Source organism: Melanerpes formicivorus, unplaced genomic scaffold (assembly GCF_026170545.1).
Source record: "Melanerpes formicivorus ecotype bairdi unplaced genomic scaffold, bMelFor1.0.p_v2 SCAF_28, whole genome shotgun sequence".
NCBI lineage: Eukaryota > Metazoa > Chordata > Aves > Piciformes > Picidae > Melanerpes > Melanerpes formicivorus.
The window spans coordinates 9,436,622-9,460,932 of NW_027142380.1; the positions used below are offsets into that span (position 1 = coordinate 9,436,622).

General features: G+C 43.3%; 1 protein-coding gene across 6 annotated transcripts in view; it reads left to right on the top strand.

The window, feature by feature from the left end:
• CNTN6 (contactin 6) overlaps positions 1 to 24,311 on the top strand; it is a 200,441-nt gene that overhangs the window by 59,298 nt on the left and 116,832 nt on the right. For 5 of the 6 annotated variants that reach the window (XM_068154390.1, XM_068154389.1, XM_068154392.1 and 2 more), the window contains 2 exons: positions 16,159 to 16,285; positions 23,035 to 23,210. In XM_068154390.1, coding sequence (XP_068010491.1) covers positions 16,159 to 16,285; positions 23,035 to 23,210 — 303 coding nt within the window. The remainder of the gene's footprint in view (positions 1 to 16,158; positions 16,286 to 23,034; positions 23,211 to 24,311) is intronic. The other variant, XM_068154394.1, reaches the window with a different exon arrangement.

The following is a 24,311-nucleotide window of genomic DNA, read 5'->3' on the forward strand; positions in this document are numbered from 1 at the left end:
GAGTTATTGCACCTCACTGTTTCCGACACGTTTCTGAAATGCAGGAGGATTCTAATGGGAAAAGCTGTGGTCCATGAAATCCCTACCAGATTTTTCTGAGATACAGCTTGTTTAAATCACTATTTCCCTTCTGCTGCTTTATGATACTTCTGATTTTTACTACTACTTTTTTTTTTGGGCCAGGATGCCAAAATAATAATGAAACATAAATATTCTAGGGGTGAAGCAGATCTGCGGGTGACGCTGCACAAGAAAGTGCATCGCATCCAAACAGCCATACTGCCTCAGAGTAAAGGTGCAGCCAACTGATTATATGACAGGGAGCCAAAAGTAGACACCTAAAGACAGCTACATGAGCAGTGATGGCAAATATCTTCAGTCCTGCAGGGCAAATTCCCCTACATACAATACTGGGAGAGCTTTTTTCTGTTCAGAACAGGACACAATCAAGCTAAATGCCATGGTTTAGTAGTCGTGAGGTGTTGGGTAACATGTTGGACTTGATCTCTGAGGTCCTTCCCAACCATATTGATTGGTGAGGGGCTTGGAACACAAACCCTATGAGGAGAGACTGAGGGAGCTGAGGGTGCTTAGCCTGGAGAAGAGCAGACTCAGGGGTGACCTTGTTGCTCTCTACAACTACCTGAAGGGAGGTTGTAGACAGGCAGAGGTTGGTCTCTTCTCCCAGGCAGCCAGTACCAGAACAAGAGGACACAGTCTCAGGCTGCACCAGGGTAGGTTTAGGCTGGAGGTTAGGAGGAAGTTCTATATAGAGAGAGTGATTGCCCATTGGAATGGGCTGCCAAGGGAGGTGGTGGAGTCGCCATTACTGGAGGTGTTCAGGAGGAGACTTGATAGGGTGCTTGGTTGCATGGTTTAGTTGATTAGGTGGTGTTGGATGATAGGTTGGACACAATGATCTTGAAGGTCTCTTCCAACCTGATTTATTCTATTCTATCCAATCCAATCCTGTGGAAGCAGAGACCTGAGCCATACAGTGAACACCAGGCAGTAGTTCCCTAATTCTATGGCCACTCAAAAGGACCATGAGAAAAAATCAGAGGTGGTGCAGCTTGACCCTTGAGTTTTCTTCACTGCTCAAGAGTTTTGCAATAGACTGCCCTTGATTTTTAGTGAAGGAAGACCTTTTTTTTGGGTTGAAGTTCCAAATCTAGTTCCAATCTACTAAATGGATGCCAATAGTGTGATGAGAAGCTTATGCAAATCAGTCAGTCAATACGATAAATATTTCTATAATATCCTGCCTGATGAATCCAATTTAAATCAGGATCTGCCTTAGATTTAAAGTGTTATAAATATCTCTTGCATTCCTCTTCGATTATATGTAAGAAAATAAAGGGCTTTTTAATCTTGCCTGGTTTGACATCACCTTAATTGCTAAAGATGATTTATTTTCCAAGGTTTTTATTCCCAAGTTATCAATCATCTGAAAGCAAGAAGTGGCAGCCTGAAATTTCTCTAACAGATCTTCCCTGTGTGCTAAAGACTTTTGCTGTGGTAGTAAACTGAACTACAAAAGTAAATCCTCTCCACATGCTTGTCTCTGTTATTTTAACCATCTCCATTGTTTCTAAGCCTAATCCCAGTGTATAAACCTTTCTGTCTAAAGCTGGAAGGGATCGCAGATCACCTACTCCAACCTCACCACCATGGGCAGGAACAGCTCTCAACTAGACTCAGCTGCTCAAGACCTCATACAACCTGGCCATGAGTAGCCCAAGGAGGAGGCATCCACCATCTCTTGGGCAATGTATTTCAGTGCCCCACCATCCTCATACTGAAAAACATCTTCCTAAGATCCAGTCTGATCCTACTATCCCCCAGCTTCAAACCATTCCCCCTTGTCCTGTTCCAGCTATCCTTATGAAAAGTCTCTCTGCAGCCTTCCTGTAGGTTTTGTTCAGGTATTAGAAGGCAGCTTTAAGGTCCCCCTGGAGTCTTATCTTTCCTAGGCTGTGCTACCCCAGCTTCCTCAGCCTATCCTCATAGCAGTGCTCCAGCCCTTGGACCACCTTTGTGGCCTCCTCTGGACTCACTCCAACACCTCTGTCATCTTATGATGAAGACACCAGAAGTGGAAGCAGTATTTGAGTTAGGTGATTCTGCTTCTTTACACTGCTATTATGAGACCACTCTTTTGACCCAGGACACAATTCGCCTCTGGGCTGCAGGAGCACAGTGCCACCTCATGTTGAGCTTCCCAATGGATATACATACAACAACAAACATAATCATACAAATACATGCAAAAGCATTTCTGATGTGAAGTTCTTGCAGCTAGTTCCTGATTAGCTTTATTCATGAGCATTATTTCAGCTCTAGTAGGAAAGGCAAGCAGCTAGGAAAGAATAACTGGAACCAAAGGGCTCCAATTAAGTAAGCAAAATTTAAACAGCACGTACACGGAGTTTAAACATCCACCTGCAATCCAAGTCCCCTATAGCAGTGATTGCATCTAGATTTCTGCAAGGTCTGGGACTCCTCATACTGCAAAGCCCCAAAAATACTACTTCCCATTACACCATGGTTTCCTGCTGAGCAGAAATGGGAATTACAAAGCATGCCCTCTGGAAGCAAAACAGGAATTGTTGTTTGCTTTAGTGTATTCAAACTATTTGCAAAGTAGCCTTGTTCATCATTTCCTTTCCGTGCCAGGGTGGCTGGATCTTTGCTGCTAAGTGTCTGCTTAAAAAAAAAAATGCAGCTGTCTTCATAATCCAGTAGCTGCTGCAGAGGGAATTGGTGCAGTTAGCAAACACAAAAGTATTTAGTACGCCAAATATAATTTATTACATAGCGTGCAGTCAATACAAACAGAAGAGCAAAGGGATGTTATTATCAGATCTCTCCTCTTCCCCTACAGTCTAATTGCTTGCAAGGATGCATATGCATTAGACATTTATGTACTCATAGATATAGGATATTACAGAGTAGTATTACACAGGGAAAAAAAATGGGTGACCAGTTGTTACTACTTTGTTTGGTAGGGTTGATCCATTGGCCATTGAGGTTTATGAAAGGCTTTTGCTGGCTTCAAAGCCCTTTGGCTCACAGTCCCTACACAGAAAATGAAAAACTACCAACGAAGCATGAAACTGTATCTGCTACCAGCCATAAAAATGTTATCCAAACTCAGCCTTCATCAGGCTGCTGAGTGTTTTCTAGACTGAAATTACAGTCAGGCTGGGGAGATAAAATAACAAAGTGCTCTAGCAACCTCCATTGCATTTGATCAGTATATTTCCAACTGATTCCCCAAGTCTTTTTGCCATGAGGAAGGAAGAGGCTTGCCATGAAAGATGGTAAAGATGTGTGTAAATGAACTTGGAGATTAAAAGGCTTGGTTGTCCCAGATACCTCAGGCTAGCCAAGACGAGGGGCACAGAGGGAAAAGGCATTTCAGTCTAACTCCTTCAAGCCACTCAGATGGTTTATCCTAACACAGCCAAAGGGCAAAAAGAGAGACAGAGGATTCCTTGCTCAGCATCTAGAGGAAGGAGGCAGCAGAGCAATTTGGTTTTGTCTCTGTTTTTAGAGTCACTCCATGCATGGGATTGCAGGGCTGCAAAGCAAGATGCTTAATGAAAAGCCTGAAATGTAGCTTAGAAGCTCAAGGAACTTTCCAAGATTCTCTTTTCCTCTATTCTGAGTGTAAGTGCAACTGTAATATGCCACATACTTAAATGTATATTCAAGCTGAATAAGTATGAGGAGTGGCTGAAGAAACTGTGGTTGTTTAGACTGGAGAAAAGGAGACTTGGGAGAGTCCTTGCTCTCCACAATTCCCTGAATGGGAGTTGGAGTCGGGTAGGGGTCATCCCTTCGCCCTAACAACAAGAGATAGGACAAGAGGAAAGAGTCTGAGGTTGCACCATGGGAGGTTTAGATTAGAAGCTTCTCCCCTAAAAGGCTTCTCAAACACTGGAACAGCCTCCCCAGGAAGATGGTGTATAGAAAACAGATGTAGTACCGAGGGACATGGTTTAATATGAGACTCAGTAGAGTTAGGTGATGGTTGTACTTGAAGATCTTGAAGGTCTTTTCCAACCAAAAGAATTCACTGATTCTAGGGTAGCATTTCCCTGTTTCCTCTCCCCCGCCACCCCGAGCATCTGTCAATAGTTGGAATGGAGTTTTGGAGTCATCACACAACAATCCAGAGCTGATCAACGACAGCAGCGACTAAAATCTATCTGAGCTTAATTAACCACCATCATTCTAGGACAGTAAAATTTAGCACAGAGAAAAAATAATTAAATAAATTGTAAGGAAACAAAGTGTTGGATTTATTTAACTGGCAGGATATGAAATGATATAGCTGTTATCTTTTCCTGTATTGTAAATTATTGAATTAAGCCTTGAGTCACTTTGGCAGCAGAGCCAAATGACTATTACAAGAGTACACTGCAGCAAACAGTATCTGTCATCGAATTTAGGTCTCACTTATGACTGAAATCACAGTAAACAAAATGCTTGTGCACTAGATTGGAAAAAGAAAAAGTTCATTATTATTTATTCATCTTGCCTAGTAACACACAAACACTAATGAGATTTCATCGAGAGGAGCAGGCATCAGGATTACTGTGCATCATAAAGGCACATCCCTCAAACTTCACTCTGGGTATTTGCCTCCATAATTAGATGTCTGTTCCACAACTGTTCTGGATCTGAAGGGCATGACCAAGTTCATGACATCAAACAAATCACCTGCACAAGTGAAAAGGCTTCCCCTGTCCTGTCTAAATTGCACACAAAAGTCTCCAGAGGATTAGAATTAGAATTAACCAGGTTGGAAGAGACCTTCAAGATCATCACATTCAACCCATCAATCAATCCAACCCACCTAAACAACTAACCCATGGCACCAAGCACCCCATCAAGTCTCCTCCTGAACACCTCCAATGACAGTGACTCCACCACCTCCCCAGGCAGCCCATTCCAATGGGCAATCACTCTCTCTGTATAGAACTTCTTCCTAACATCCAGCCTAAACCTCCCCTGGCACAGCCTGAGACTGTGTCCTCTTGTTCTGGTACTGGTTGCCTGGGAGAAGAGATCAACATCCACCTGTCTACAACCTCCCTTCAGGTAGTTGTAGAGAGCGATAAGGTCACCCTGAGTCTCCTCTTCTCCAGGCTAAGCAACCCCAGCTCCCTCAGTCTCTCCTCATAGGGCTTGTGTTCCAAATCCCCCACCAACTTCCCCTAAAGCCAAGAAGTTAGACACACAGTTAGTAACTCAAGTGGTGGTGCTCACACATCTTTTTGTTTCTTATTAAATGATGACATTCTCAATGCAGTTCATACCTTGGTGTGAGCACCTCTCTCTCATGAAAACAGCTGAAAGGTTTGGGGCTCTTCAGCCTGGAGAGAAGGCTCCAGGCAGACCTTAGAGCTACATTTCAATATCTGAAGAGGACCCACAGGAAGTGTGGGGAAGGACTCTTTAGAAGGGTTTGTAGAGACAGGATGAGGGGCAGTGGTTTGAAACTGGAGCAGGGAAGATTTGGGTTGGAAATCAGGAGGAAGTTCTGCACAATGAGGGTAGTGAAATACTAGGACAGGCTGCCCAGTGATGTGATCCGTCCCTGGAGACATTCAAGATCAGATTTGACATGGCCCTGGGCAACCTGCTCTAGTTGGAGGTGTCTTTGCTTACTGCAGGGGGGTTGAACAAGATGACCTTTGAGGCTTTCTTCCCACCTGATACAATCTGTGACTTTCTAACTCCTATATCTACGGAGGCTATTGTGACTCTCAACATATCTGCACAATGAATTCTTCATAAATCTGCATTCATCAGTAGCCAAAAGAGTGGATTAGCAAAGCTCCATTGAATGCTATCCAAAAATGCAACAATTATGAGCAATTTCCCCTCACTGGAGCTTGAGCTTCTGGTCTGGAACCTTCAGGGAATCTTTTGTTTTTATATTGAATGTTGTGAGAATCATGTAAATCTACAGCTGATAGCCTGATTGCTCTACTCAGTATGATATCATGAGAAACATCACATCTTGGCATTTAAAAGAGCTCCCATTAATTATTTTGGAATTAGAATGTGTCTCTCTCTGCTAGACTGAAATGCAGATGGGTAATAAATTCTCTGATGCTCAATTATATTGGCAGAAAGTTAACTCCAGGTCTTGAAGCAATATTATCATGATAGAACTGATAAAAAAAAGTTTGAAGCATCAGATTCTGACAAAATCTTGGGTCAATAGATGTATTTAAGTGGGGAAAAAAGGGCTCATAATTCAAGACTATGGTCAGTTTTATATATTACCTCCTTAATTATTACCTGTGATATATATTGCACATTAATAGCATATGCCAGACTCTGGCAGTCCTGAGCTGGCTCTGTGAGTAAGGTAATATTTCATACTTTTGTTTGGGTTTACAACCAAGTACTTCAGGAAGATGTGCACTGTAGAATCAGCCAGGTTGGAAAAGACCTCAGAGATCATCAAGTCCAACCTATAGTGTAGTATATAACCAGAGTGTCAAGTCCAACTGCAGTATATAACCTGAGTGTCTTGTTTGTGACATTAGTCCCAGGTCCCCCTACCTGGTATACATCATAGAGGTTCTGTTTAAACACCAGGAAGCACATTAGGATATTTCAAGACTTTTTCAAGGCATAAAAATCTAAGGGCTGCAGACTTGCTTTCATTAGAGACATTTAATGTTTCTAGGTCATTTGCCAGGGTTGGAAGAACCCCAGCTACTCCAGTCTTGAAGATGAGGTCTCCAAACTCAAATCCAGAGCAGGATTATCCAGAAGTCACTGGCAGATGTGAACCGTGACTCTCCTGGTTCCACAGATGAGAAGGAGGGATAAATAGAGGCAGCTGTTTGGAATGATGGCTCCAACCCTGCTACTGGGAATGTGAAGGGGTCACATTTATAGACTCACTGCTTTAGGTTGGAAGGGATCTTTATAAATCATCTAGTCCATCCCCTCTCTGCAGTCAGTAGGGACACCTGCATCTAGAGCAAGTTGCTCACAGCCTTGTCCAACCTGACCTGGAGCAGTTCCAGGGATGGGGCACCTTCCACCTCTCCAAGCAACCTCAGCCAGTGTTTTACCACCTTCACCATAAAGAATTTCTTCCTTCTAGTCTAAATCTGCCTCTTAGTTTAAACCATCAGCCCTTGTCCTGTCACAGCAGGGCCTGCTGAAAAAATAAACAAATCTCTCCCTGTTCTTTCATGCAGACCCCTTAAGTACTGAAAGGGACACAACAAAGTGTCCTGGGAGCCTTCTCTTCTCCAGGCTGAGCACCCTCAACTCACTCAGCCTCTCCTGGTAGCAGAGAGGTTCCAGCCCTTTCAATATTTTTGTAGCCTCCTCTGGCTCTTGCCCAAGTGCTCCATGTCTCTGCTGGGCTGAGAACTCCAGGATGAGCTCTCTCATCTCCCTGTTCTCACTATGTTTTTGCAGTCTGTGAGGAAGGGGAATCACTACTCTGCAGATTCCCAGATGAAAGGGGTGCCTTGCACTATTGACTGTCATGGACTAGACAGCTCCACACGTAAAACTTGGGCTTGAGTGCCAAACTTCAATTCATTACTGAGAGCTTCTCTGACTGCAGTAGGGCCAGGACTTTGCCCTGCATGTCTCCTCAATGTGCCTTTCTGCCTACATCAGAGCTAGCTAAGTGTCTTTCTGGTTTGGGTGTCTAATAACAGAGACAATGTGGAATTTCACCACTGCTCCCAGTTTGACTTTTTCAATAGAAGCAGAAACTTGAAAGGAGCCCTGTGTCTCCGGAGCTCTGTGCATCAGTGTCTGAAGGGAGAAAACACATGAAAGCTGAAAGTCCTTTGGGAAAATCCTACAGATTTTAGGTTGCTTCTCCTTGCTCGAATCTATAATGTCTCTTTTAATCACCCTTTCTTTTTTGTCTCTGTCTTCTGCCTCACTCTGATTGAGAGGTGGATGTCACTGAGAGGAATTGGAGGCAAGCCTGCCTCCCACTGCCTCTAGTACTGACAAGTTGTTTTTCTTTCTCCAGAATGCTTTCATGGCCCTTTTCTGCTGCTGCTTTTCCCATCTTCTCTTTCAGCATTATATCCACTTCTTTGAACTGCTGTGTGTTACTTCAGGCTTTCTAGTTAACAAACAGTGCCTCATCCATTACCTCTCATTTTGCATCTGTCATGCTCTCTTTAAAGTCCTTGAGCTACCCAATCCAGGCTTTTGATGGGGAAAAGGATTAATCCATTCTGTTTCTGACAATATTCAATCAAAAGCCCCAATGTCATCAGAATTAAAAAGAGACTCCACCACATCCAGAAATCTATGGGCTCTAGGAATTCTCCCTCTTCCAATTAAAATTGACCAACGTCTTCAGCTGTGAAGAAGATAAAGCAAACTTTGAAGCCATTTGGGTTTTTCATGTTTCCCTACCTATGCTGTCATCACCAGGAAGTCTCTAAGTCACCTGTCCCATTCTTTTTGCTAGATCTGACACGTGTTTTACTACCAAGCTGATTTAAAAGAGGCCCCTTAATCAGGTGTCAGCTTTGGCCCATAAAGTCATATTAATGTTTTGGATCAAATATAAAGCTCTATCTAAAGCACATTAAGAAAGATTCATTAGGAACTCACTAGCCCTGGAATTTACAGCCTTCCTGGAACTTAATAGTCTGGATAAATTCCTCCTTATCCGGTTTGCTTATGTGAATTACAGCAGCTTTGCATCTGGAAGCTTTTCAGAGTGCAAGTTTGGCTGTTATTCTGACCTCTTGAATCTTCAGCAAGGATATGCTGGTATGATACTTATAGACCCATATACATATACATGCAGTGGTATGACCCCTCCATCCCTACTGCATGAGTCCAAGTGAGGAAAGAACAGCCCTGATCCATTTTTTTTTATCAGGGTTTCTTCAATGCAAGACCTCTCACTACTTCCTCTACAGCACACAGGACTCCTAATCTCTGAGCAGCTCAGCCCTGATCCCTCATTCATCTGGGATTCTCCAATGCAAGACCTCTCACTACTTGCTCCACAACACAAAGGGCTCCTAATCTCCAAGTAGCTCCACAAAACCTCATGGCAACAGAAATAATAACAGAAGCTGCAAATACTGCAGAGCTTGGAGCTCTCAGAACAACAGAGCTGTACAGTTCTGGTCCCTGAGCAATGAATCCTCTGAAGTTTGTCTGCTTGGATCTGACTCACACACAGGCACACGTAAAGCCTCACGTGGTCTTTCTCTGCAAACAGAGCATGAGGTTTCCAGGACACTTTCCATTTCAAACAGAATTTATCTCATATTGGTGATCACTTTTGAGTAATGCAGCTAATCACTGCCCATAGAACAAGAGGAAAACACTGTGATGTTATCGAAATTCAGCCTGCACCCAGGGCTAACCTGTGTCAGTTGCTCTATTACCTGATGACCTCTTCCTAGCTGGGAAAGAGAGATCATGAAAAGAAGAGAAGCCCCATGGGTGGAAATTAAAACAGATTTAATGTAACAGCCAAAGTGCTACCAATGCTAATGTAAAAGAGGTAAAGCTGTACTCAGCCCAGTGAATGGGTGGTACTCACAAGAAACAGCAAAGCAGTCTTTGGGAGCAAAATGGTGAGCAAGAACCAGCAGACCTGAAGAGAAGCAGGAGAATAATGAAGAGGAATCCACCCAGGAGGAGCCCTTTTATACTGAGTGTGAATAAGAAACACCTGCAGCCAACTCAGGTCACCTGTCCTGCTTAACTCGAAGCAGCTGATGGTCTACAGACCATGGCTGGCTTGGGATTCTGTCCCAGCAAAACCATGATGGCCTCATAAGGAGCTAATTATGAAGCCAGCCAGAGTCAGACAACAGAAGAGGGAGCTGGATTTGGCTGGAAATGAAGCTGATGAAGCGTGGGCTCCAGACTCGTGTTTCGTTCCCCTTGTCTGGATGAGACAGCACACAAACATTTCAATATTTATTGTGACTAACCGAAACCTCTTGGATTAAATTTGACACAAATACCATAGTCCAGTTGCACTAACCATTGCCCACGAAGCAGTGAGGGGAAAGCACTGATGATATCCTCTGCTGATACATAATTATGAACAAAATAAACCCCCAAATAGGCTTTGGCAGTGTGTTAATCTCTGTGTTGGCTGAAGACAATGCCACATAATGAACAACAGAGTGGTGCTTCACCCTCATACTTTGGATTTGAATTCAGACTAGCATAAGCCTGGTCTTTATGGAGATCAAACTGCTTGGGCATCACAAGTAGAACAGAACAGAGTAGAGTAGAGTAAAATAGAGTGGAATGGAATGGAATGGAATAGAATAGAATAGAATAGAATAGAATAGAATAGAATAGAATAGAATAGAATAGAATAGAATAGAATAGAATAGAATAGGAATAGACCAGGTTGGAAGACCTTTGAGATCATCATATCCAACCTATTATCCAACACCACCTAATCAACTAAACCATGCAACCAAGCACCCTGTCCAGTCTCCTCCTGAACACCTCCAATGTTGGAACTTATCAAACTTTCTCTGGCAAGAGTTCTTATTTGCCTTCAAGCCCCATGCTGAGGATTTGCACAGCAGTTTTGTGTGTGAGAGTGATAAGTTTAATCAAATATTTGTATTCCAAGAGATCTAAAATAGTAAGAATAATAATAAAATCCTGGTTATTTTTTTTCCCCTTTTCTTTTGAATCTTAACAAAAGTAAACAGTCCTACAATGATTCTTTTGTATCTCTGGAGCGATCATGGTGCCTGGTATTGAATCTGAAGAATGAAGGAAGCTGTCTGACCACCTTCTGTGCAAAACACAAAAGGATGCATCAGGAAATTAGAAGTGACCAGCCTGACCTTTTCTATCAATAAGAGATGGACTCCCAGTACACCATTGGCTCAGAAACTGTACAGCATTTCTCACAGATTTGATGTTATGCTCTGCTGTGGGTCAGGCAGCAAGGAAAGGATATTAAAGCAAACCCCAAAATGACAGCACAAAGCCACCCTTGGCAAAATCCATCGACATTATATTTTGTGACAGGGGCTGTGAGGTATCCACTGTAAGGAGTTCTGTAAACTTTTGTCTCCTGAATCTTCCTTAATTAGAAAGTTCTTCAGTACAGGGGTGGTGAGTCTCTGGAATAGGCTGCCCAGGGAGGTTGTGGATGCCTCCTCCCTGGGGGTAATGAAGGCCAGGTTGGGTGAAGCCTTGAGCAGCTGAGTCTAGTTGAGATTTGGAGGAGATGATCTCAAAGGTCCCTTCCAACCTAAGCCATTCTATGAGTCTATGATTAAGTGACACAAAAGGGTCTGCTGCATTGAGGACACTGAAAAGGATCACAAGAGCCTATGATGTTCAAAAGTCTACAAACTCCAAAGTCTCTAAATTCCACTGAGAACTCATCATGGACATTTTATCCCAGATTTACCAAAGTATTGACATTTTTATCTGCTAAGCCAGAGATCCTCACATCCAGCAGGTAGCTCACCAGTGCTAATTTCAGGTTCACCCAGTTATATTGATTTAAGACAATGATCTCCAGGTCATTTTGGTGCTTTAGAAAAGCTTTTCATTGGTATTTCTGGGAAGGTAAGGAGAGTGTCTAGCAGGCTGAGCAAATTATCTCAGAGGGAAAGAAAATTCCTATCAAAGAACCAACAAGTCAAAGGATCAGTTGTGGAAACAGGGAGAAAAGAAGCCTTAAAAACTGTCAAGAGATTAAAAGAAAAGAAAAGTGGTAAAAAAGAAATAAAGATGATTTAACTATATCCAGCCATCACCTCTTGAGGACCTCTCTGCCCTGACCTGCATGGCTTGCTGAATACATTTTCTTTTACCCTACTTCCCACAACAACAGAGATTATCTTGAGAAATGGGCAACGTTCTGCTTTACTTTACAATCCTTTGATTCTGAAAGGGTGAAATCAAGGAAAAGTTAGAGGAGAATAGAATTAGAATAGAATAGAATAGAATAGAATAGAATAGAATAGAATAGAATAGAATAGAATAGAATAGAATAGAATTAACTAGGTTGGAAAAGACCTTTGAGATCATTGAGTCCAACCTATCACTCAACACCATCTAATCACAGTCTCACAGTATCACTTAGGTTGGAAAGGACCTCGAGGATCATCGAGTCCAACCTATCAACACAGACCCCATGACTAGACCATGGCACCAAGTGCCACGTCCAATCTCCCCTTGAACGCCTCCAGGGTCGATGACTCAACCACCTCCCTGGGCAACCCGTTCCAATGCCGAATGACTCGCTCGGTGAAGAACTTCCTCCTCACCTCGAGTCTAAACCTCCCCTGGCGCAGCTTGAGACTGTGTCCTCTTCTTCTGGTGCTGGTTGCCTGGGAGAAGAGGCCAACCCCTTCCTGGATACAACCACCCTTCAGGTAGTTGTAGAGGGCAATGAGGTCACCCCTGAGCCTCCTCTTCTCCAGGCTAAACAATCCCAGCTCCCTCAGCCTCTCCTCATAGGGCTTGTGTTCAAGGCCTCTCCCCAGCCTTGTTGCCCTTCTCTGGACACGCTCAAGTGTTTTGATGTCCTTCTTAAACTGAGGGGCCCAGAACTGGACACAGGACTCAAGGTGTGGCCTAACCAAAGCAGAGTACAGGGGCACTATGACCTCCCTGCTCCTGCTGGCCACACTATTCCTAATGCAGGCCAGGATGCCATTGGCCCTCTTGGCCACCTGGGCACACTGCTGGCTCATATTCAGGTGGCTGTCAATCAGCACCTCCAGGTCCCTCTCTGTTTGGGAGCTCTCAGCCACTCCGACCCCAGCCTACAACTCTGCATGGGATTGCCGTAGCCAAAGTGCAGCCCCTGGCACTTGGACTTGTTGAATGCCATCCCATTGGACTCTGCCCATCTGTCCAGTCTGTCGAGGTCCCTCTGCAGAGCCTTTCCACCCTCTAACTGACCAACATCTGCTCCTAACTTTGTGTCATCTGCAAACTTGCTGATGACTGACTCTACCCCTTCATCCAGATCATCAATTAATATGTTGAAGAGGACAGGGCCCAGCACTGATCCCTGGGGGACACCACTGGTGACTGACTGCCAGCTGGATGTGGCACCGTTCACTACCACTCTCTGGGCCTGGCACTCCAGCCAGTTCCTAACCCAGCACAGAGTGTAGTGGTTCCATCCACAGGCTGACAGCTTAGCCAGCAGTTTGCTGTGGGGGACAGTGTCAAAGGCCTTGCTGAAGTCCAGGTAGACCACATCCACAGGCCTCCCCACATCCACCAGGCAGTCACCTGATCATAGAAGGAGATCAGGTTGGAGAGGCAGGACCTGCCCTTCCTAAATCCATGCTGGCTGGACCTGAGCCCTTGGCCATCCTTCAGGTGCGCTGTTATTGCCGCCAGGATAACCTGCTCAACTCAACCATGGCACCAAGTGCCTCATCCTGTCCCCTCTTAAAACACCTCCAGGGATGGTGACTCCACCACCTCCCTGCACAGCTCATTCCAATGGTCAATCTCTCTGGAAAGAATTTCTTCCTAACATCCATCCTAAACCTCCCCTGGCACAGCTTGAGACTGTGTCCTCTTGTTCTGGTGCTGCTTGACTGGAAGAAGAGACCAACCCCCACCTGGCTACAGCCTCCCTTCAAGTAGTTATAGATGGCAAGAAGGTCTCCCCTGAGCCTCCTCTTCTCCTGGCTAAGCAACCCCAGCTCCTTCAGCCTCTCCTCACAGGGATGTGCTTCAGATCCCTCCCCAGCCTTGTTGCCCTTCTCTGGACACATTCAAGTGTCTCAATGTCCTTCTTAAACTGAGGAGCCCAGAACTGGAGACAGGACTCAAGGTGTGGCCTAACCACTGCAGTGTACAGTGGCAGAATGACCTCCCTGCTCCTGCTGGCCACACTCTTCCTGATGCAGGCCAGGATGCCATTTGCCTTATTGCCATTTGCACACTGCTGGCTCATGTTCAGCCTACTATCAACCACTACTCCCAGGTCCCTTTCTGCCTGTCCACTCACCAGCCACTCTGGCCCCATCCTGTAGCATTGCATGGGGTTGCTGTGGCGGTCTTTGGTCAGTAGTGGGAGGTGTGTAAGCCTTCTGATTAGAGGACTGGATCTGTAAGATAGAAGTTAAATATTTTTCCTGCTGTATCTTGCTTTATGATTAAAGACACCTGGAAGGATCAAGTTAGAAAGAATAATTGAAGACAAAAAAATAATTTAAGCTGCAGATAGAGCTAAAAGTGGGAAACATGCTTATCTTTAGGTATTTGAGTAAACCTTTACTGTAAGGGTCGTGGAGCACTGGGATCAGCTCCCTAGAGAGGTTGTGCAGTCTCCTCTGGGGACTTTCAAGCCCTGGCTGGATTTGTTCCTGTGCAACCTGCACTGGACCCCATGGTCCTGCTCTGGCAGGGGGCTTGGACTTGAGGATCTCCAGAGGTCCCTTCCAAGCCCTAACATCCCGTGATCCTGTGAACCACACCAAAAGCAAACAGCAAAACCCTACCATGTCTTGAAGGTAGTTGGCTGACAGCTTCTTTCGCTGTGTTTGCTTCCTATTTCCTGAGGTTCCCACCCGTGCCACTGGTTGTGGACAAGGCATGAAATATTTGGAGCCTTCTCTTGGTTCACATATAGCCTGCAAACTTTAACAGAATCAAAAAGTTATGGAAATTGATATTTATTTGTGTGTGTGTGTGATTCACTGCATTTTATGGTCTGCTCTGTCACTTGTAGTATCAGATGTAATGTTCAGCCAAGCTTAATGTTTTGTCTGCAAGCCACCAGCTCACCTCAGCTGTTTTACCAGCCTGATGTACTTGATATCCTAAGCTGCAAGGATGTATTTTTCCTTCCTGCCATGCCCAAGCTCTCTCCTTTATAACATGAGCTACTCTTAAAATGAGATGTGCCTGCCCAAACAGCTATTGTGCTGTAAAGCAAAATCAATCTCTTTTGACTGCTACTTTGAATTTTGCTCCAATAAGGCTATTTCTCACAGGTAGTGCTTATGAAAGCACACACACACACACACACACACACACACACACAGCTGGGCTGGCTTGCTGAGTTTCCAAAGGGGACACAGTGTAAATTTGGCTAACAGACACAGAGGAGCGGGCATCTCAATTTAGATATGTGGATTGTGATTAGCAGTTGCTATCCTTATAAAGGCTTCTGGCCAAAAAAGCTTCAGTATAAAACATTTTCATTTCCTCATCACTCTCTAGAGTTTTTCCAGATGTTCTTTGCTTCAGATCATAAAATCATAGAATTGCTAAGGTTGGAAAAGGCCTTTAAAATCATCAAGTGCAACTGTCAACCTAACACCACCCCAGCCATTAAACCATCTCCTGAAGTGCCACGTCTGCCTGGTTTTTGAAGGCCTCCAGGGATGGTGACTGCACCACCCCCTTGGGCAGCCCATCCCAATGCCTGACCACTCTTGCAGGAAAGAATTTTTTCCTGACATCCAGTATAAACCTCCCCTTGCACAACTTGAGGGCATTTCCTCTCATTTTATCACTTGATACTAGGGAGAAGAGACCAACAACAACCTCACTACAACCTCCTTTCAGAGAGTTGTAGCGACCAAAGTCTCCCCTCAGGCTCCTCACCCCCACCCCTCTGTTGGCCAGGGTGCTTGAGGTCCACCCTCTCCCATGAGACAGACTCCCAGGGGTTGTAGCAGTATGTCTGTGTTGGTAGAGTTTGGTCACAGTCAATGAGCTGCTGATCTTTCAAAGGGTGATGTGAGGCTGATACCTTCAGTTCACCAGGTGAGGAAGGAGGTAGAAGCACCAAACACCAAAAGCCACAACTTCAGCCTTCCTTGCCTCCAGTCATGGTCTAGAGCACAAGTAGGAGGTGGATGGGGGAGATTTACTAGTCAACCACAGAGCTTCCATAGGAAGTATGCAAAGCAGCTAGCCTTCACTGTCACTTGCAAAATAAATCAGCAGCACCTGGGATATGGGATTTTATTATCAATCAGACTTGAAATATTTCCTCCTTAACAGCCAAACGTCTGGAGGTGGATTCTCTGCTGAATGAAATAGCAGGCCTTAACTTCTGACCAAAAGCTAAGGACACCAAAGGACATTTTGATGTGTAAGGGCAATGCTAAAGATGTCTAATGTTACATTATTGTTTTTCTTTCACAGGGGAAGAAACCCTTCATGGTCCTATTTTTATTCAAGAGCCATATGATGTCACTTATTCCATGGGCTCAGCCAATCCAGAAGTCCTACTGAACTGCACAGCTAAAGGATATCCACTCCCATACTACAGGTGAAGTCAGCTTTGCAACAGTGTTGTCTGCCTGGAAAGCTTTTGATGTGTTTTAATCAGTTGCCCATGGTCATAGGTGTTGATCTCTCACAGCATAGTACGTAGATACTCCATAGGTACTTAGGTACTCACAGCATACTGCATAGGTAGAATAAATTGGAGGATTGAAGGAGTGAAAAAAAAAATCTATCTTTACTAGTGTAGGAAAATCAACAGAGGAAAAAGAAAAAGGCAAATTAGCCCAGGAAAAGAAAGCATATCATGGAAAATGGTCCCTAAGGGATCTTAAAACACACAAAATCACTTCTGAACCCACTGAACAGCTGGGGGGAAATGGAAACATGGAAATGCTGCACATCTGTATTTGATAAAGCTCTCCATAAATCAATAAATGCTTGGACAACAAGAAAGCAACATCCTCACCCCCTTGTAATGCTTCATGTGTATGTTTATGGTGTTTATTCAGAGAAGCAGCAAGCCACAGCTCTGCTATCCAGCTTACAATGCTCTGCAGACTCGATAAAACCTTGGTACATCAGAATGTTTGCTTTAATTCACTGCAGCCTCACCATTTAAAACATTGTTGTACCAAGGATCTGGGAACCTGGGGAAAGGAGGCAAATCTGGAATTAAACCTGCCAGACTGTTTTCTTCAGAATGGGAAAGGGGCAAATAATGAAAAAGAAGAAAAGGAGAAATCATTCATGCAAGACATGAAAGAAATTCGTGTTTTACCAAATACTTAGTACTTATTCAACAGCTTTTAATTGCTCACATAAGAGTTTCCTCTATAAAGTACTACCACTAAGCATCAGCCTGGCTCTTTTTATTGTACCCAGAGTAGTCACCTAAGTAAACATTTTCATGCAAGCTTGAAATTGAGGATTCACTTACTTCCCCACCACCACCACAATAAACTTCACCCAGGGCAGGCAATTGAACAAATAAATAAGAAATCCAAGGAGAGCAGAGGCATTATTCATTATAACAACAATTTGCTATTCCAGCATAACTTCGAATGATGCAATCAAATAAGCTGAAGAGGCTCAAATTCCATCCAAATCAAAGGATCAGAGAGGGTAACTGGAACAGGCAAATAAAAGGGAGGGGGACAGGAGCACAAAGTTGAAGATGATTGCAAATGGCATAAAATATGTTTCTAATCACTGGATACAACTGCAGAATGATTCCCAGTAACCCCTGAAAGATATTTGTCTTGCTCACACCCTTGAAAAACGAATGACTGCAGCAGTGCAGTTGTTTGCTAAAATGCCATCCCTTGACTCAGTGCAGCTTCTGCTTCAAAAGTGGAGTAGAATTAAAGATGCCTTCCAGTTCTGTTGCCTTGTAGTCATTTTTTTCCAACTTTATTTAGTTGAAGAAGGTTAAATACTAAGGGATTTAAAGGGTTTGGTGGGGTTGTTTTTTTCCCCCGTTACAGAAACATCTCAGATGATTCTCCAAGACATTTCCATTGGAATGCAAATAATCTGAGACAGAACACAATGAAGACTCAAAATTAGTTATGCTTTTTTCTTTACTGCAGCAGTACAATGAGAAAACAATCCATTAAAGTGTATATTTCATGTAGCCACAGAGCTAATTCAGATTAAGGAAATACATATGCAAGGTATATATATATGCAAGAGCTTCCAGCCATGATAATGCTGGCACAAAATCATGATGCAGCCATGAATGCTCTGTAAAACTTCCAGGATTGCATTTATAGAGCTGGAGAAGGCTCTTTCAGCAGGAAATTCTAAACACACCTTTTACTATTACTGTTATTTTTAAAGGCAAGGAAAGCAGATTAATGAAATGTTGCATTTGAGTTTATCCAAGATATTTGCACGTTGCCTAAGTGGAGTCTTTCACTATTTCCTTAAGTGCTTCAATATCCCCACACTGATGGCTTCACTGACATTAACAGACCTTCACATTCCATTTCCAACAAGATGTCACGTCTGAAAGAAAATGTTTCCTTTTCTTAAATGGTTTCTATTGACCACTACTCTTTTCTTCCAGATTTATTAATCATGGAGATGAGACTCATTTCATTATAGCTACACAGACATCACAGAGCACTGTACAGCACCTTTAGAGATAAAAATTTCCTGGTTAATTACCCACTGGTCAGAAATCACAATCTGAGCCCAAACATTAAAGTTTTCCCTATTAAATATCAGGGATGATAGGTACCCAAACAGCAGCTTTACCTTCCTGAAACAAACTTCTTGCTCTGAAGCTCCTGAGCAGCCCATGGAAGTGGTGGGTTTCAAGGCAGGTGCCTCATGCCTGCATTTTGGATATAAATTGGTGACTCCAGGCTGAGGGCTCAGTCTCCATGGCTCTGCAAGGCTTTACTTGAACATGGGTTGGGGTGTAGGGACTTAGAAATATCTTGGGAACAACTGCTGGGATCATGTTGTCAGAAGATACATGGCCCAGAATAAAGTCTACTCAGAGAGGAGAAGGGAGGCGCAAGCAACAGAGCCCTGTTGCCGTGCAGCTGAACAGCCAGCTTGTGCACAACAAAACATATCGACATTTCTCCAGCAAGTCCTGACAACATTTGTATTCTGCAAAGGTCTCCCATATTTCACCATTTCTCTAAGTTTGATGTGCTTCTGCCTTCTCCCAACATTTTTAGCTAGATCAATAAATGTTTGGGGTTTTTTTTTCAGCCTGGAAACGTGATCAAAATTCATTATATTGTTTGGCCCACAACTCTTTCATGAGATATCACCCCTAAAGACAGATTGCATCATTTCCAGCTGCATTGTAAGCACACATTACTCACATGTTCATGTTCATTAAGAAATCCTCCTTGTTATGATTTGCTTGGAGATGGACACTATTTGAATAGCAAATCACGAGTATTGATCGAGGAGCATAATTAACAGGAAATCATCATCCATTACAAGTTTATCCTTCCATCAGTGATTTGCATGTAGGATACTTTAGAAGGCAAATGAGTCCAGCACAGAGGATCTAACACAACCCAATGGTTTGGAAGCATATTCTAATCAATATTGATATATTTGAATGAGAGGCTAAGTTGATAACAACTTGAGAGAACAAAAGAGAGAAGGCTGCCTCTTGCTGCTGGAGATCTTTCACTCAAAATGTCTTGCTTGAGATCTTTAAATCAAGATGGGAAGAGGAAAAAGTTCTATCTATCTATCTATCTATCTATCTATCTATCTATCTATCTATCTATCTATCTATCTATCTATCTTCCTATATATATGTATATATATAGGAATTGAAGGAAGACTTTATTGATAAGCTCTTGTAAGTGAGGCTCCAGAAAAAGTTAGATTGTTTGGGTTTTTGTTTAAGCCAAAAAATAGGATCATTTGTTCTATGAGTTCACAGAACAGACAGTTGGGTTTTCTGAGTTTGGATATATCACAAGGAGCTGACAGGTTTGACATTCCCAGGGAGCTGATGAATTCCACATCAAAATACACAGCATATTGTTTTACAGTTTAGAAAAGCTCTACCATTAGAAATGGTCAATTTAGCAGTACTTTATCATTCAGAAAGGGCACATTCACAATGACTTTATCATTCAGAAATGGTAAATTCACAATTACTTTACCATTTAGGGATGGTAGAAGCACAGTGAATTCTGAACCACTCCAGACCCAGATTCATCAGTGGGCTGAGGCTCTGGAGATGTGGGCTCCTGCTTTACCCTGAGTGAAGAAGGCATGTTTCAGGTGTAAGAGATGTTCCTTGTATGCTGAGATCCACCATAAGACTGAGCTTAGCTTCTCTTTCCAAAGTGCCCAAGAGGTGACACTTTGGAAAGGTTCAGGCAGCCAGCATGTTCCATATGCAAATCCTGATATATCCCTACACTGATAACAAGCTGCTGCTTCATAGGCCAGACTCAGGGATGGGCACCAAAGCTGCATAGCTCCCCAAATTATCACTCTCCCCCCAAAAAATCTTCACAGTTTTCTCCAAGGCATTAATTATATGCAGTTCACATTAGCAACCTGTTGGTTCAGGATATATTTCCTACCACTGATGGGAAGCATTTTCCAATGGCTGCATGAAGAAGCTCACAGAGCTATGAAGGTGATCCCTCTCTTAACAGGCTTCAAACAATTCTTCAAAGCTTTCTGAGTATTAGACAGCTTAGTGCAGAACACACAGAGAGCCATTAAATCATTGTCTATCCTGCAAATTCATTAATTCACTTTCTTCAACGATGTAAACATATTAATTTGGGGGGGGGGGGGGGGGGGAGGGAGGAGGAGGAAAAGAGCCCACACCAGGAGATGAACCCCTGATCTATATGCAAAGTTTAATAATCACTGTACCACGGTGATTAGAATGATTATGGAGATACTGTGAAGAATTCATTTGCAGCAACTAAGCCAACAACTTTGCATTTGTTGTGAAAAACAATTATGGAGCTTAATTGGGAGCCATGTAATGATGACAGCAGTTATTTCAGTGATTGATTCTGAAATTAAAGGGAACTGGCAAACTAAATACCAGAATATCTTATATTAGGAAATTGAAAGGTTCAGGCAGCCAGCATGTTCCATATGCAAATCCTGATATATGGCAAAATCCTTACACTGATAACGAGCTGCTGCTTCCTAGGCTGGGCTCAGGGATGGGCACCAGCTAAGGTTAAGCTTATCTTTGAAAGAAACTCAACAAAATACCCCAAAACAACAGAAAAAGAAAAAAGTTACAGTGACTACAGTAAAACATAAAAAAGGAATAGAGAAGAGGTATGGAAAGATCCCAAATCAGCTGCAGTTGGTAGGAAGAATTGCTGATGGTTCACTGTGGCACCAAAATGTCTTAATCTTCCTGCACTCACACAAACAAAGCAAGCAGTGATTGGCAAACTCAAGTCAATTATGCAACATTGCTAGAATTTGTTCACAGAATTCAATTGATTTTCCTATTTTAATCAGGCATTACTCACCTCTGAAAACAACAAGCACCCATTGAAGCACCTCTCCTAGGAGGACAGACTGAGGGAGTTGGGGCTATTCAGTCTGGAGAAAGAAGGGCTCCGAGGAGACCTAATTGTGGCCTTCCAGTATCTGAAGGGGGCTACAAAAAAGCTGGGGAGGGACTTTTGAGGGTGTCAGAGAGTGATAGGGCTGGGGTGAATGGGAAGAAAAACAGAAATGGGTAGATTCAGAGTGGATGTTAGGAAGAAGTTTTTCCCCAGGAGGGTGGTGAGAGCCTGGCACAGGTTGCCCAGGGAGGTGGTGGAAGCTTCATGCCTGGAGGCTTTTGCAGCCAGGCTGGATGTGGCTGTGGGCAACCTCCTGTAGTGTGAGGTGTCCCTGCCCATGGCAGGGGGGTTGTAACTGGCTGATCCTTGAGGTCCTTTCCAACCCTAACACTTCTATGATTCTATGATTGAAAGGTCAGGAGCCTCCCTTCCCCTTGATGCATTTGTCAAGATTTCCCTCAGAACGCAGAAATAAATTTCACAGCACAGCTGGAAAACCTTCCTCTGCAAGAACAACCAACTGAGCTGTCTGACCACGTAGAGAAAGGTCTGTGGGTGAGAGAAATAAAGAATTGAGCTGTATGCCCAGGTCAGATCTTCCAGGAATACACATATGGTGCAAGTTTGCTTCAATTTGTTAACTCTGGGAACCACCATCACTGTCAGAAAGTTCATCTCTGCAAGTAAAAAGAAACAGGACTTTTTCTTGCTGTGATCCATCAGTCCATTAACACGGAGACAACTGTCCTTGTTTTGAAGGCTGCACACCCAAAGTGAGCCATTAGCAACTCTTCTGTGGTCCTTGCAGTCTACTGAGGGGTGGGCATCCTGCCCAAGTAGGTTAATGGGTGGTAGAGGATGAAGAGGCAGGTGTGGTAGAGAAGTAGGAGAAGAAAATAAATCGTTTCAGGGTTGCTGACAACCTAAGTGTGCCACTGACAAGCCTAAAGCTTGCAGACATCAGTGACTGAGGTCCTTTATTCTTCCTTTGAACCCCACCTGGCCAATGGAAATTGGACCCTTTTGTGACTAGCAGTGAAGCCACAAAATTTCCCTTTCTGAACACATGCAATATTTATTGCCTTTGAAATACAGATTTGCTCCTGCCAGGTGTAAACAGCTGTGTAATGTTGCAGGCACAATCCATTCCCTACTTAGTGGACAAGCAGGGACAGATCATGTTTTAAACCAGCAGCTTTCTCATCATTCAATTATCAAACTTGGGTATAAAAACTGTTCGCTCTCTCTCTATCTACTTCAGTCTGCTCTCTGAAGTGTAATCCTTACTGATCTATGTCACCAAGTCATCTATTATTTTCTTGCAGCCAAATTGATGGCATCATTTGAAAGGACTCTAAATCACATTCAGGTGTTATTAATATTATAGACAAAAATTTATATATATATATATATTAAGGTCTCTGTAGTCAAGGCTTACACCATGCTCCCAGCTGGATGGATAACTTAGTTTGTGTGAATAAGTTGTAATTACCTTTTGTGGACATTTTTGGGTGAACACTGGTGACCAGCATCAGAGCAGTACAGATTTTTTTCTTTCCAAGAAGCAGAATTATTGAGATAATTAAGATGGATAGAAGCAGCAGTCTGGTGTGAAAAATGATGCAATATGTATTTTTTTTATGCTATTTAACTCCATTTTTATCATTGCAGGTATGCTACAGCACACTGTTTGAGATAAATATGAATAGGCTCTGTAAATTATAAGCATAATTTGATTTTTTTCCCCTCAAAGGTGGAAGCAAAATGGCACAGATATTGATCTTACCATGAGTTATCACTACAGGTTGGTTGGAGGCAGCTTGGCAATCAATAACCCACATAAAAAACAGGATATTGGAACATACCAGTGTTTGGCCACAAATTCATTTGGAACAATTCTGAGCAGGAAGGCAAAGCTTCAATTTGCATGTAAGTTGGGGAAAGATCATATTTATCAGAGCATTGTTTGCTGATTAATTCTGCAGCTGAAATGTAATGGATGGGATAATTAAGGCATCATCAGGGATCCTGTTCAAAAGGTTTGGCTTCCTTTAGTGGTGCTTATGCTTCAAAAAACTAAAATGCAATTGTTCCTAGCAAATATTAATAACAAACCCAGACATCTGATGGCTGTTAGCCCTCAGGAATGAGATAAATTTCAGCAAACTAAAAGGTCAAGGAAGAGGAGTGCAATTATTTCCACTTAATAAAGGTGTTTTCACTTTTTTCTTCCACTTCATTCCAGGTAGTTACAACTGGAAGGGGGAAAAAACGTTGCAAGAAGTTAGGGTTTCCATTTTCTACAACATAATGAGTTTCAAGGCCCAGCTTGACAGGAGGCTGGGCCACCTCATTTAAACTGTATTCTTACCCTGCAAGGTTGGACTAGGCTCAGGGCAGACCTTCTTGCTCTCTACAACTCCCTGAAGGGAGGTTGTAGCCAGGTGGGGGTTGGTCTCTTCTCCCAGGCAACCAGCACCAGAACAAGGGGACACAGTCTCAAGCTGTGCCAGGGGAGGTTTAGGCTGGAGGTGAGGAGAAAGTTCTTCCCAGCAAGAGAGATTGGCCATTGGGATGCGCTGCCCAGGGAGGTGGTGGAGTCATCATCATTGGGGGTGTTCAAAAAAGGCTTGGATGTGGCACTTGGAGCCGTGGTTTAGTTGTCAGGAGGTGTTAGTTATTAGGTAATAGGTTGGACTTGATGATCTCCCAGGTCTGTTCCAACCTTATTGATTCTATGATCCTTGAGGTCCCTTCTAACCTGGCATTCTATGAACCTATGAATGAGGTCTGAGTGATGACAACATCGCAGCCCTACACTGCCACACTGATATTTTGCCAATTAACAGTAAGAAACATTCCTTTCCCTTCCTTACCCAGGGTGCAAAATGATGAGCTCTGCTCTGCAATGCTTCCTATTTCAGCTCAATCAGGCACAGCAGACTGCCTTCAGACCATCTAAAATTTACTTTAGGCTTGCTCCTCCTTTCACTTCTTCACCACTTCACAACCTTTTCCACCACATTTACA